Source organism: Eptatretus burgeri, chromosome 4 (genome assembly GCF_056783735.1).
Source record: "Eptatretus burgeri isolate ZD-2024b chromosome 4, Ebu_testis_v1, whole genome shotgun sequence".
NCBI classification, from domain to species: Eukaryota; Metazoa; Chordata; class Myxini; order Myxiniformes; family Myxinidae; genus Eptatretus; species Eptatretus burgeri.
The window spans coordinates 33,117,126-33,131,743 of record NC_140964.1 but is presented as its reverse complement, the minus strand read 5'-3'; the positions used below and the strand labels follow the sequence as shown (position 1 = coordinate 33,131,743).

Here is a 14,618-nt window from a genome sequence, read left to right as displayed (position 1 = left end):
TAAGTCACGTGGTCAAGTGATTGGCGTTAGTGGTCATTTAGCGAACCGCCACGACACAAAGTTTTTCGTGTGTGATTGCCTGGGATTCCCGGTGAGTCAGGGGAGAACCAAGGATACCTCACCCACTTCTAGGACCTCCGCGGCCCCGGTTCCGCAACAACATATATATATATATATATATATATATATATATATATATATATATATATATATATATATATATATATACATATATATATATATATATATATTGTTGGGGGTCGGGTGAGAAGGCCACTAAGGGGGGGGAAGCTGTCTCGGCTCCCACCAGACTCCCCGGAATTGTAGGTCATCGCACATGAATAATTCTGTGACGCGGCGGGTCGCTAACCGACCGTAGATGCCAATAACTCAACCGCGTGACCTTGGGTCCTCCTGTCTATGGGTTAACAGAGTTACCTAAAGAATCACGTGATTTAATTACCGGGGAACATGCCCTCGTTACACCTTGTCCGAACCGGATCACTTTACCAGATCGGATGCAGCCGAGCGACACTGCTAAGGACGTATTGGCTAAAAGGAAAGGATCGTTGGGAATAAAGTCCCGGCTATGCTAGGATTCGGACCATGCTGGATTAAGGCAAGAAAAGACAAAAACGACCTGGGAACATTTCTCATAATTTATTTACAAGCGAGGAAAGTTATGTGGCACAGGGAATAGTTTTATTGGGGTGTGTAATGCAGGGATAGAATGAACAGTGAGAGATGCGGCAAAATTACAAGCAATTTATGAAAGCAGACACAGAGCAGACTTAACGAGAAATAATAATCTTCTGCAATCTTAACTTATGGGGATAGGTGCCAGGACAAAACACACACACACACACACACACACACACACACACACACACACACACACACACACACACACACACACACACACACACACACACACACACACACACACACACACACACATACACACAACCTTATGTAGAGAAGTTATTAAAGCAATAAGGGGAAGGAGTTAAGGCTGCGGTCTCTCTGTACCTTCTACAATTGATTTCCCAAACACGCCACCAATACGTTTGGGGAGCTGCTCCATGTTGCGATACCTCCCTGATAGTTGGCGCGTCGTCTCGCTTCATGGGGCTTCGTGCAGCTAACGTCGAGACGCGACTGTCAGCGTGAAGGAGAGACTTGAGCTGGGAGAGCAGAGTCCAGGCGATGGCGACAGGAGGGCGGAGTCCAGGCGATGGCGACAGGAGGGCGGAGTCCAGGCGATGGCGACAGGAGGGCGGAGTCCAGGCGATGGCGACAGGAGGGTGGAGTCCAGGCAATGACGAAGTCCAGCGCGCACGGGAGATGAAAAAGGGAAGAGAGAGAGAACAAATGGCCCCGCTCCGACCTTTATAGGCCCCGCGGCGCGAGGCAGAGCGATGCTTCCTCACCCAAATCAGGTGCTCTGATTGGTCCCATCTGCCTGCCTGCCCAGCCGCAATGGCCGGAAGCAGCAGCATTTGACTTCTGGCAAGGTGGCCCCCAAGCCGTGAAAATGTCTCGCTCCAACCTCACGACATGATATGAATCGCCCACACTGAACTCCGCATCATGAATTGCCTTGCAAGAACCCCCAGGCCATGTCCTGACTACCGGGCGAGGGTGGCGTCCGTCCCGCATGCCTGCCCAGTTGCCTCCGATTAGCGCTGAACAATACCTGCTCCATGATGCGTTATGCGGCCCGAGCGATCAGGACTGCGCAGCACGCCTCAGCTTGAACGCGGCTTCGCTGGCCGGAGAGGGGTGGAAACGTCCGCCATCTGTGGGTAACACCCGTGGCCGCCAGCGAGGACTGACGGTAAAGTGTTAGGATAAATCCATACATCTTTTGCGCAGTACGCGCAGATCCGCCATGGCCCACGTGCTCAGCGCTCGCGTTCGCTCAATTCTGCTATTGTGTGTGCGGGGCCAACACCGATCTTTGTCAGGATTTTAGGGGAACAATGGGATATAATAATTCGATTGAGGTTTGGAATGAAAAAGGATACAGATATATGTGTGTCAGATGGAGAAATGGAGAGAAAAGAGAAATCCGATATAATTAGTCCAGAAATGGGTTGCAGAGAACGCGCCGCCCGTATCTTGCACACTTGTGTCCCGTACATCATGGCATGGTTGTCGTTTCACTATTATCGGCCTCTGACGATGTAGCTATTGGCACTAAGCAACTATCCACGCTCTTGCCGATATTGCGTCATTTGCTTCTATGTTGTGCAAAACCACATCCGTATATCCTCTTTAAGTGATATTCATTTGTATGCCTTTTCAATGCAACCAGCAATCTCATCCCAGATCATCAGAAGCTTAGAGTCGATCATCTCGAGCTGCCGAGCACACTGTATAACTTGTCACAAAAGTTGGGTTGAGAGATCGCTTGAGGACGGGAGCTCTGTGCTGTGCCGCGCTCGTGCGGTGCCGTCACAGCCTTCCAATACCCCTCCCCCAGCTGCGCACGTGCTGCATGTGTTGGCCTCCACGAGGACCCAAATTAAGATGTACCACAGAAATAAGTAGAAAATAAGAGTAGAAATGAAGTTCATGGTGTAAGCAGACCTCGCTTGGGGATCCCCACAATGCACGTCCCATTTGACACACCAGACAAGAGGGAAGGGACTATCTAAACGTATATTAATGGAATAACTGTCTCGGGACCACAATGTGTTGGATTCCATTGCCTTGGAGGCATGCGGTTCCCAAAACCGCAACAATATATATATATATATATATATATATATATATATATATATATATATATATATATATATATATATATATATATATATACACACACACATCACAATATCTCAAAAAGTTGTAAACGGATTCGGATGAAACTTGGGTGGACAGGTTGGGTGTGTGACAAGGACAAAATGATTCGATTTTGGAAAAGATCCAAATTCCGAACCGGATATGAGGTTCATTTAATTTTGCGAGTGATTATTCACCATTGAAAGATTGGGCCAAAAACGAGATGGAGCATGATCTTTCAAAAATGTATTGGGTCCGATATATTCTCGTGGATCAGGCATTGCATGGTGGAGGTATGCTCTCTACAAAGTGATATTCTAATTTCATTTGAATTTCTGGCTCAAATTTTTCTTACCATTTTTTCTATCATCTCACCTTTTGATGTTTTGCTTTGACATGTATGGGCCTCATTCTCATCCTTTATTTCTCTCTTCCCCATTTTTCGCAGCACCTCCATCTGTTCCTTCATTCGCCCTGGAAGGTGATATGCTTAGATGCAACTCCAAAGGAGATGAACCAATGACCTATAGATGGGGGAAAAAAGGAAACCTTCTCGCAGAAGGTGGGGTTTTGAACCTTTGTCTTATTGCTTCCTTACAAATATTTGTTATTTTTCAGGCATGTTCACAATAAACCTTTCTTTCACTTTACTTTCTTTGTTCCACGAACTGAGAAAGTTAATCTCGTTCTTCACTCCTTTACAAACCATTCGTTCACTTCATCGTTGATGCTCTTTTTCTATTTGCTTCTTATTATTCGAGGAAATCAGCTCAAATGTAATGAACTTTCATGAAAATGCATCTTAAAGGATTTCACAGCCCATCAGGATGAAGGCTTTGTGTCTCATGTCTTTGATCTCTTGTGTTATGGCACTTGTTTCTTCATTATTTTGAATGTAACTCGTTTTTAGCTCACCTGGATTTTAATCAGGTGAGCTTATGCGATCAAGCAGTGTCCGTAGGTGAGTGAGTGAGTCAGTCAGTCAATCAGTCCGTAAACACTTCAGTCATTATCGCTTGAACCAAACACACGATTTTGATGGAACTTGGCCACAAGCTTCATATCCAAAGCCTAATGAAGGTGTATTGACCGCATCAAAATCTGCACTCATTAGTAACACCCCTTACAGTAACAGTAGTAACATCAACACCATTAGTAACATTAGGGGGTCGAGTAACACCCCAAAATAGTTACTTGCTCTCTTCTTCGAAACTACAGACATTATTTTAATGAAAGTTGACCACAACCTTCATCACCTGTGATGTAATAAAGTTTATTCACGGCATAAGAAAAACAATCAGGATTGCTAGGGGGTCTGGGGGTGGGATGTGAGTGACTGTTGCTCCTGATTGAGGTGAACTTCAGGACGTGCGGTCCTATTTTTATTCCTGAGGGATAAAATAGGAATACAGCCTTGACTGACGAACTGCTTTCCGTATTTCTACATTCAATTCTAATTTTAACTTTACATTTGCCTTTCCCAATTTAATCCTTCATGCTACATTTGTGATGGTTAAGATAGTTTTGTTTCTAAACATGAGCAAAGTCGAGCAAGGGATGCTGTCACAATAAATATTTATTATGCCACATATTTATTATGTATACTCCAATATTCTGAAATCTCCAGCCCCCCTCACTTCCTCTCCCTCTTCCACATGCAAAGTGACCGGATGATGCAAGGATATACATGGCACTTTGACGCAGGTGGAGACCATTTGACCCATCATATATGCACCACATCAACACCACATGAATTCAATCCACCAGTCTATCAAATTAAATTTGGGGGTGGGGGGTGGGCACGTTAGGATGGAGAGATGATGTAAACAGTGGGGTGAGTGGGGCACAGACATTACAGTGGTGAAAAGAAAAAGAAATAATGTGTGTGGATCTGCATACATGCACATATTTATTTATTTATTTATATATATATATATATATATATATATATATATATATATATATATATATATATATATATATATATATATACATATTTACATTTAGATATTTAAATATATTTATTTATATTTTTATATGTATGTATTTATATTGATATATATTTTATTTATATATATATATATATATATATATATATATATATATATATATATATATATATATATATATATATATATAGTTGTATTTCTATTTTATATATTTAGTTATTTATACATTTATATATAAATAAATCTATCTATAATTCCAGGTGTGTGTGTGTGTGTGTGTGTGTGTGTGTGTGTGTGTGTGTGTGTGTGTGTGTGTGTGTGTGTGTGTGTGTGTGTGTGTGTGTGTGTGTGTGTCCCCGCTGTTTCTCGGCAACCACTGGTCCGATCTAATTGAAACTTGCCAGGTATATTGCTGGGGACCTGAGGATGTGCCTTTTCAAAGTTTGATATTAATCGGACAAGTGCTTCCCAAGTTATGGCCATTTATTTACCAGACCAATGACAAGACACGTTGTTGCGTGGGCGTGGCCGATGGGGAAGGGAAGCTCAGCCGCGTTCCCCATTACGGGTTACAACGTACGGACTTCTGGATAATGATGACTTCGTGTATTCTAATAATTTCTCGATTTCTTATGCACATTTATAGATAAACACAATGCCCCAAGTTATGATCGTTTTCATATTAGATGGTGTATAAATTTCGGTAACATCAGAGTGCTGGTATGCTCCGAACCAGGAAGTAATTTTTTTTCTCTCTCTTCTCTTCTCCTTTTGTTTTTCCTTGCCACGACATGGCGAAAAGGTAAAATACTTTAGTTTTAATACCCAATTATTCAATTAGCGCCAAATTGCGAATAATCGTAACTGCGAATAATATGCGAACTTCTGGGTCACGCATGTCCGGGCACGCGAGAGCGAAGAAACGGCCTGTGTGGTTGTTGTTCGTTGTTCGCGGTTTGAATATTTATTTAATTTTTTTTTTTTTTTTTACGGAACGCACTAGTATATATAAATATATGGATATATAAGTATACTCGTGTGTATATATAAATATATGGATATATAAGTATACTCGTGTGTATATATATATATATATATATATATATATATATATATATATATATTTCCATATATATTTGTGTATATGTAAATATATATTTCCCAACCCCCCTCCGTGGACCCCAACTATTCGCCACATGAGCTCTGCCATGAGTCACGAGTCCCACACGTGCAACTGGGACCAAACCGACGACCTTTGGCAGGTGCCGCACTACAGAGCACGCTTTCCCTCTGACGACCAGGAACCCACCAAACTCTGACCCCCAGCTTGTCTCTCTTCACGGCTGCGAGGGTCAAATAAAGACTCTGGGGTTTCTATTCTTTTTGTGGGTGTGTCTGCGTGTGGGCCCGTCTTTAAGTAGAACTGAGTAAGTGTTTTTGCTTATTGTAAATATTTCCCTGCTTGCATATTCGTGTCAAGTCTTGCCCTTTGTCTTTATTTACTGTTAATAAACTTGTGAGAAATGCCCCCATTTCGTTTCCGTCCCTTCTTGCATTGGTCCAGCATGGTTCGGATCTGAGTTTAGCCGGATTTTTAAACCCGATAATCCGTTCATTCCAGCCGGCATGGCTTTGGCAGTTTCCGCTCGGCTGCACCTGAACCGGAGTTGGTAGTCGGTAATTGGAACTCTACCGCAGTCGGTAGAGTGACCCGGTTTGAGCAAGACGTGCTGAGGGTGTGCTTTCCCCGGTCGTCGAAATCGTGGTTAATTCGTTAAATTGGTAATAGACAAATAGACCCTACGCTACGCGGTTGAAATATTGGCGACCACGTCGGTTAAACGACCCGCCGGCACGCGGAGTTATCCGAGCAACGGCCTACAATTCCGGGGAGTTTGGTGGGAGACGACGCAAACCTCCCCCACCTTGTGGTCATTCTCGCCACCGACCCCCGGCCCACAACAATATATATGTATGTATATCTTTGTATGTATATATGTATGTATATCTTCTTCTTCTTCTTTAGGCTGCTCCCTTTAGGGGTCGCCACAGTGAATCATCCGCATGATCCGCATTGTGATTTGGCACATGTTTTACGCCGGATGCCCTTCCTGACGCAACCCTGGTTGCCTCTTACGACACAGGGATATGGTACACCTATTTTAACCAGGGTATACACTGGTACTCATTTCGCCGACCTCGGAAGGATGACAGGCTGAGTCAACCCCCTGGTGTATTAATTCAGTGGCCCAACGGGGCTTGAACTCAGGTCCTTTTGGATCCCAAGCCGCTGCCCTATCCACTGCGCCAACACCAGGCTCATATGCATGTATATATGTACTGTATATATATATTTGTATGTACAGAATATATGTCTATATCTTTATATGTATGTATGTATGTATGTATGTATATATGTATGTATATGAAGACCACAAGGGGAAAACCAGAGATGTCACTTTTTAGAAATTTCAGGGTTATTGCACCTGCCAATAGTTGGCAACATAAGGTTTCCTCTCACAATATTACTTTAACAAATAACCAGGGGTGTCACATAATTTATATGGTATAAAGTTTAGTCGTGCAATGAAAAAACAAGTGTTGTCAAAGCTGAACAAGTAGAAACCCAGAGTTGTCAGTACTTTACTCCTGGTTATCTCCCTTTCATTCATGTTAACTGTTCCACCATAATATTCAGAGTTGAGAAACTAAAAAATGAAAGGTTGTAAAACTTTCACAGCATAAACTCTAAGCACTACAATGGCCTATTTGGTTATATCATGGGCTCCGTAGTTGGTGCATATCGTGGTTCAAGCCTGGTCAAAACTTTATTGTGACTTTATGGGACCCACGCCGTGGCTTAATGGTTAGCGCGTCTGAGTACCCATCCTCATTCGATGTACCCACCACCCAATCAACCTGCTTAGGTATATGAGGGAGTAACATGAGGTGACTTCGACTATCGCGGGGATGGTTTATCCTTGGTTTCCTCCCGGTTTTCCATCATATTAAGTAGTACGGAGTAAGAAATGGAGAATCCGTCGTCATATAAGCGAAATACCCTTGAGTATGACATTGAACACCAATCAAACAAAAAAACAATGACCGTTGAATGTTGAAAAAATAATCTGTGATCACCAAAGTCATGTAATGTATGCTAATAACCAACAAGCATGAATTTGCTACACATCCTGGGTTAAAATTGCATGGCAATTATTAAACAAGGGAATAACCAGTGATGTCAGTTTGCAACATTGATTCGTTCTTTGCTCTTAAATTAAATAACACAGAAGCTTGGCAAATGCTACATGCTTAATTTGATTGGCCAATGATCACTCTTCCTTTTACTGGAAAATAAATCTATATGACAGTTATTAAACAGTCCACCAAAGTCTTGAAACTTTGTTTTTCAGTTTCTTCAAAATTGACTTATCCTGACGTCTCTGGTTTTGCCCTTGTGGTCTTCATACATGTATATATATATATATATATATATATATATATATATATATATATATATATATATATATATATATATATATATATATATATATATTGTTGTGGTTACCAAATTCGCAAACCACCATTCAGGTCCCTTAGGTGAGGTATTTCGGTAAGTACATGTGTAGTTAGGCCCAAACCCGTTGTCTAGTGGGAATACATGTCATTTATGCGTGCTGCGACTCTTCAGGATAGCCGTTTTTCTTTTGCTATCTTTATTTTGGACCAACCGCCATGATTACCACCACAATCACAACATCAACCACCAACCACAACGCCGCTTCACCACAACCGCCACGACCTTCCCGTCACACCTCGCAACCGTCGCATCGGGCGTCGTGTGTTGGAGTCGGAGCGGAGGGGACGGAGCTGTGGAGAGGCGGCGAGGGCAGACGAGGGGGTGCTCGCGTCGTGCAGGGAGCTGCACCCCAGGGAGGCCGACAGCGCGACCTGGCCGAGGTGGAGACGCTCGTCGCGGGATAATAAAAATCCTCTATACCCCGAGCATCAGCAACCCCCTCCTGTTTCCCCCCGCGCTGAGATAGTGCGACCAAGGGGGCCCCTTTCCCACCCCCTACCAGACACTGTCCGCGAGGCCCGCGGAGTTGAGGCACCATCGCCGCTCCGCGTCTCATCACCAGACGGGTAGGCGCGACCCGGTCTCGGCCTCAGGCCCGCCTCATCCTTGAGGGTATTCTTTTCCTTGGTTTTGGGTATGTGTTGTCGGCGCCGTCTGTGAAGTAGAATTGTATAAGTGTTGCCGTGTGCTCGGTAGTCGGTATTAGCTCTGCATTGTGTTTTCGCTTTTACATTTGCTTTTTGTGTAAATTACATTGTGTCTTTTCTGTGTGCATTTGGTGGAATTGTATATGTGTGCTCCCGTGTGCCGCGAATAAATGTGCTTTGTGTTGAACTGTTTCCCGCTTCGCTTCGTCTTTTCCTCTATTGAATCCCCATCTTGCTTCACGTAAAGGGTTGGTAGTGGGCTGAATACGCCCGATAATTAATCGAACCGTCGAGGTCGACGATAACACCGCTCGGTTATTCTGATAGTACGGAACGGGTCGCTTAAGTGGCCCGTGTCCGAAGTCGACCTGCGGCGAGGTGCGATCGCCCGGTCTACCCTCCGCGTGGGTACTTAGGTAGGTCGAATTTGGCGAGCAACCCTATCCCACGCGGGGGCTGATTGGCTCGATCGCGGTGAGACCGAAAGGTCCACCCGTGACTGGTTCCCGGCGTTAGTCCGAGAGGGTCACGACTGGATTGTCCGTCCGGTGGGCGACGTGCCGCGATTCGAGTTACGTGGCCGTCAGCACGCCGGCGGGCGCGAATACCGCAACAATATATATATATATATATATATATATATATATATATATATATATATATATATATATATTTGTAGATGTATATGAGGAGCCGCGAGGAGGAGTGATGTAAGGGAAACTTTGGCCATTTTGGAGTTGATGCCATATAGCACTATTTTAACCCTTACCCTATCATCCGAGCCTATCATCATTATATCATTAAAAAATGTCGCTTACATCACTCCTCCTCACGGGGCCTCATATACGAGGTGTGTTCAAAAAGTATCCAACCTTAATTTTTCGTGCGTAAACAAATGAAGCTAGGGAGGCGTGGTTTGGTGCACGTATGTAGGCGATCCTAATTCGTATGCGTGAATATTTTCGCGTCTGCAGAAGCTGTCAGTCGCCGACAGACCGCCGATGAGTGAGGAAGTGTAAGTGAGCGCCGTCGGATTTTCGTTTTTGACAAAATGACGGAAAAACTTGAACAATGCTACTGCATCAAATTTTGTGTAAAGTTTGGCGATTCCCAAGTGGAAACGATCCGCAAGATTGAACAGGCCTTCGGGAACGAAGCAATGGGCACCACGCAGATAAAAGAGTGGTACAACCGCTTCAAAGATGGTCGCACATCAGTGGAAAGTGAAGCACGTTCTGGTAGGCCCTCAACATCCCGAAATGAGATCGTCATTGACCAAGTGAGGACCCTGCTGATGCAGGATCGTCAAATCATGATCAGAGAACTTGCAGACGAGGCGGGAGTCAGCATTGGATCCATTCATTCCATTGTGACTGAGGATTTGGGCTTAAGGAGAATCTCAGCGAAGTTCGTGCCAAAGCTGCTAACGATCGAGCAAAAGCAACTCCATTTGGAGATAGCACAGGGCATGCTGGAGACTGTGAACAGCGATCCCAACTTCGTCAACACAGTGATCACTGGCGATGAGACCTGGGTTTATGGGTACGACCCAGAAACCAAGTTCCAGTCATCACAATGGAAGCATCCAACATCCCCGAGGCCAAAAAAAGCAAGGAAGGTCCGCAGCAATGTCAAGGTCATGCTGACCGTCTTGACTCCAGTGGCATGGTTCATCACGAGTACGCACCACACGGCACGACCATCACCAAGGACTATTACCAAGAGGTACTGCATCACCTTCGTGACTCTGTGCGACGCAAATGGCCAGACCTGTGGGCAGCGGTCAATTGGCAGCTCCATCACGATAACGCACCTGTCCATTCTTCACATTTGATACAGAGTTTCCTGGCCAAACACAACACACCTGTGCTTCGTCAGGCTCCCTACTCTCCCGACATGGCTCCGTGTGACTTCTGGCTTTTCCCCAAGCTGAAAATGCCCCTGAAAGGGACCAGATTTCAGTCCAGAGAAGACATCATGCAGAATGCAACGGACCAGCTGCGCGCCATCCCAAAAGAGGCGTTCCAGCACTGCTTCCGACAGTGGCAGAACCGTTGGGAGAAGTGTGTGGCAGCCCAAGGGGACAACTTTGAAGGAGATTAGTGTAAGTTTGTTGTATCTGGATACCAGTATTTTTTTTATGAACAAAGGTCGGATACTTTTTGAACACACCTCGTGTATATATATATATATATATATATATATATATATATATATATATATATATATATATATATATATTTTTTTTTTTTTTAATGTATACATATATATATATATTTATATTTATATTCCCGGTGTATGCCCCGGTTAGAATAGGTGTACCATATCCCTGTGTGTCGAAAGAGGCAACCAGGGTTGGCGTCAGGAAGGGAATCCAGCCATAAAAAACGTTGCCTCAAAAAGCCCAACCCCTGCACAGCAGGGGAAAATGGCTGTAAAAACGGTTATTTTTATTATATTTATTTATGTTTATATATTTTTACATATTGATTTCTATATATATATATGTATATATATATATATATATATATATATATATATTTGTATTTATTTATGTATATAAATTTGAATATACATATATATATATTTTGTATTTGCATATTTATTTGTATATTTTTATAAATTAATACAATTTTTTTATATATATTTATTTTTACACATATATTTTCTATACAGCACCAATGCTCTGTACATAGAGTACGGAACATTGATATTTACAGTGACCTGTAAAAGTATCCCCCCCCCCCCCAAAGCTTTCCCATTTTGATGCCACCTGAGCTTATTTCATGATGCTTTCAAGTGAAACTTAATATGTGGAGTCTTCATAAACTACTGCAAAGAAGCGAAAAAAAGTGAAAAAGTTTGATTAACAGTGAAAATCAGATGACTCTCAGTTGCATAACTATTCAAACGTTTTTCCTCATTAACCCAAATCACATCAGGAGCAAATTATTTGTTGGAAAGGTGACAAAATAAGTGTAATAGGTTTCACCTGTATGTAATCAGTGGTTTATGAGTGCAATCTATATTTACATATAGATATGTATACGTGTGTATATATATATATATATATATATATATATATATATATATATATATATATATATATAAAAATATATGTATATGCATATGTGTGTATGTATTTATATCTTACGGACACCACATCATGGAGGACTAACCCGTACTTACATTATACTTGCAAGTTCCAAGTTTGAGGAATGGATATCCATATTTTTTTGCAGAGACAGCGGTTGATAGATCAATGATGATTACCTGAATAAGAAAGAGTAACTGAAAATTCCTATCCACCGACAAGGTCTTCATCCACAGCTTGCTGGAGTACTTCTCATTTCTCCCCTCTCGGCTGGTACTCTTACATCACTCCTTGCTCAGCTTGACCCAGTGGAAACTCAAGCCTTCCAGATTATTGGAATCTCCCATGATGAAACTGAATTTACGGGCCTATCACTTTCCCATTGCAGACAGGTCGGTGGTCTCTCTGTCTTCCACCATCTCTTTTCTGGTCTTGCACTTTCTGCTCTTTCCATTCTTTGCTCCCCCAGCTTCTTACACAGGGTGCACACTGTGCACTGAAAACCCCCTTCTTGTGAAACTCCAAAAATACAGAATCACTCGTCGCCTCCACTCATTTGTTCCTCTTTTTCCCCACTTGTAAGAGCTATTTCTATGTTCACTTCAATTTCACTTTCCCCTCCAGGTCTTCACTCTTCAAGATGGCTGTTCACGTGAAGCACCTCAGATCATCCACAATCCAAAACTATTATCTTTTTTACCCTGGTGGTTAATTCACCCCCCCCCCACCCTTCTCCTTCCAATTTTCCACTTTTTCCTTCCTGAGAGTCTCCTTCTGAATCCATACTGTCAACCCCATGCATGCCCCCCTCCCCACTCCCCACACCCCACATTCCTCCCCATACTCATTGTTTAGTCCAAGTCTCCCTCTATTTTGTCCTTCAACTCAGCTGTTCTGCTCTTTCCATTCTTTGCCCTCTCCCTCCCCCAGAGGGGCAAAGAACAGAAATGTGTGTCAGGCTCCTCTGTTGGTCGGAACCCTTGCAGCAAATTCTGGTGTGGCACAGGATTTCACATTCAGTTTACCATTTCAGTGAGGGGGTACTACTATATGATATATAATGTGCCAAAAATTTTTTTTTTCTGCTCCTACTATCTTTCCAGGTAGACCATTTCGTGCATTTGCTCTGAGTGAGACCCTTGCTGTACGATTGTCTTAACTCTCAGGCTATGACCTCTGGCCCTGTCACTGTCCATGCTGCTAAAACAAAAATACTCTTCTGCACTTGTTTTATCTTTATCCTTCATTATCTTGAAAATCTCAAACAAATCCCTCATAATGGCCTCCTTTCTCATGTATGAAGTTTTTTTTTTTTTTTTAATGCCTCTGTCTCGCCAAGTCCAGGATCAACTTAGTTGCTCAATGCTGTAACCATTTCTGTGGCACCTCTGTACTTTCTCAGATGTGGTGACCAAAAATATTCAAGATGAGGCCTCAGTAATTACTGTTCAGTGTTTACACTCTGTCTTGATATCTCATTTGCTTCACCTACAGCAAACCTTCACCTACTTCACCTTCACCTTCACCTACTTCACCTTCACCTTCACCTTCACCTTCACCTTCACCTTCACTCCCCCCATCCCCCTTGCCAATATATATTACCACCCTTGAATCCTTCTCCTGTGTGATTGTCTCTTGCAAGACTGTGTGACTGTCCAAGACTGTTCCTTGCATTATGTAATCTCTATTTTCATTATTCTTACCTGTCCACAGCACCATACACTTGTTTCCATTCAAGTACAACTGCCAATCTTTTGCCCAATCTCGAGAAGTACCTTGACTTTCCTAATCAATAATCTGATGAAAATAATTAAAATGCCTTTCAGAAAAAATAGTGTTACATGGAGGGAAATATAACCTGCATTGATGATTTTACACACAGGACCAACTTTATCTTTGACCAAGGTGAAGGATGCAGGAGCTGTTCTGTGTTCAGTAAAAAATGAACATGGGAACGAAAGTAAATGGCTTCTTCCAGGTATTTTACTACCAATTTCATGAGCAAATAAAATAAATGGAGATAGTTGAATGAATTCTCAACATTTTTCTATTTCTGATTCAATCAGGTCTTCCTGTTCCGAGCTGCAGCATCACGCAAACATTGAACTATTCAGTTGCAAGGTTTTCTTGCAAATTTACTGGTGACATCCTCAAACCATTTGAACTTTTGATTGAAGTGGATGGGAAATCACATTCATTCATGGATCGTCACGGTTTGTTTTTCTTTCATTCCTTCGTAGGATAGGTTTAATCGATGTTTGCCATCACTGTCATCATCATTAAATCCATAGTCTTGCTTTTCTTCTAAAATTATCAACCGATTTTAGTGATGTCAAAGTAAAAAAAAATTATTAAATCTGCCATAAACCAAGACTAATTTAGTTTAGTTTTATTACTTCCTGCTTAACTACAATTGTGTTCACCTTAGCTGTTAAGTGGGCCCCTTGTCTGAACTGCAAACCTTTACAAACTCCGAACCATTTTAGAGCACAATTATCCGAGAGGGATTTACTGTTATTGATCATTGTTTTAAGGGATTTACTTTTATTTGTCAGTGCTTG

At 42.6% G+C, this 14,618-nt stretch overlaps 1 protein-coding gene across 3 annotated transcripts in view; it reads left to right on the top strand.

Moving 5' to 3' along the window:
• LOC147027762 (uncharacterized) overlaps window positions 1-14,618 on the top strand; it is a 77,214-nt gene that overhangs the window by 27,713 nt on the left and 34,883 nt on the right. For 2 of the 3 annotated variants that reach the window (XM_085877345.1, XM_085877344.1), the window contains exons 4-6: window positions 3,236-3,349; window positions 13,940-14,035; window positions 14,124-14,270. In XM_085877345.1, coding sequence (XP_085733471.1) covers window positions 3,236-3,349; window positions 13,940-14,035; window positions 14,124-14,270 — 357 coding nt within the window. The remainder of the gene's footprint in view (window positions 1-3,235; window positions 3,350-13,939; window positions 14,036-14,123; window positions 14,271-14,618) is intronic. The other variant, XM_085877346.1, reaches the window with a different exon arrangement.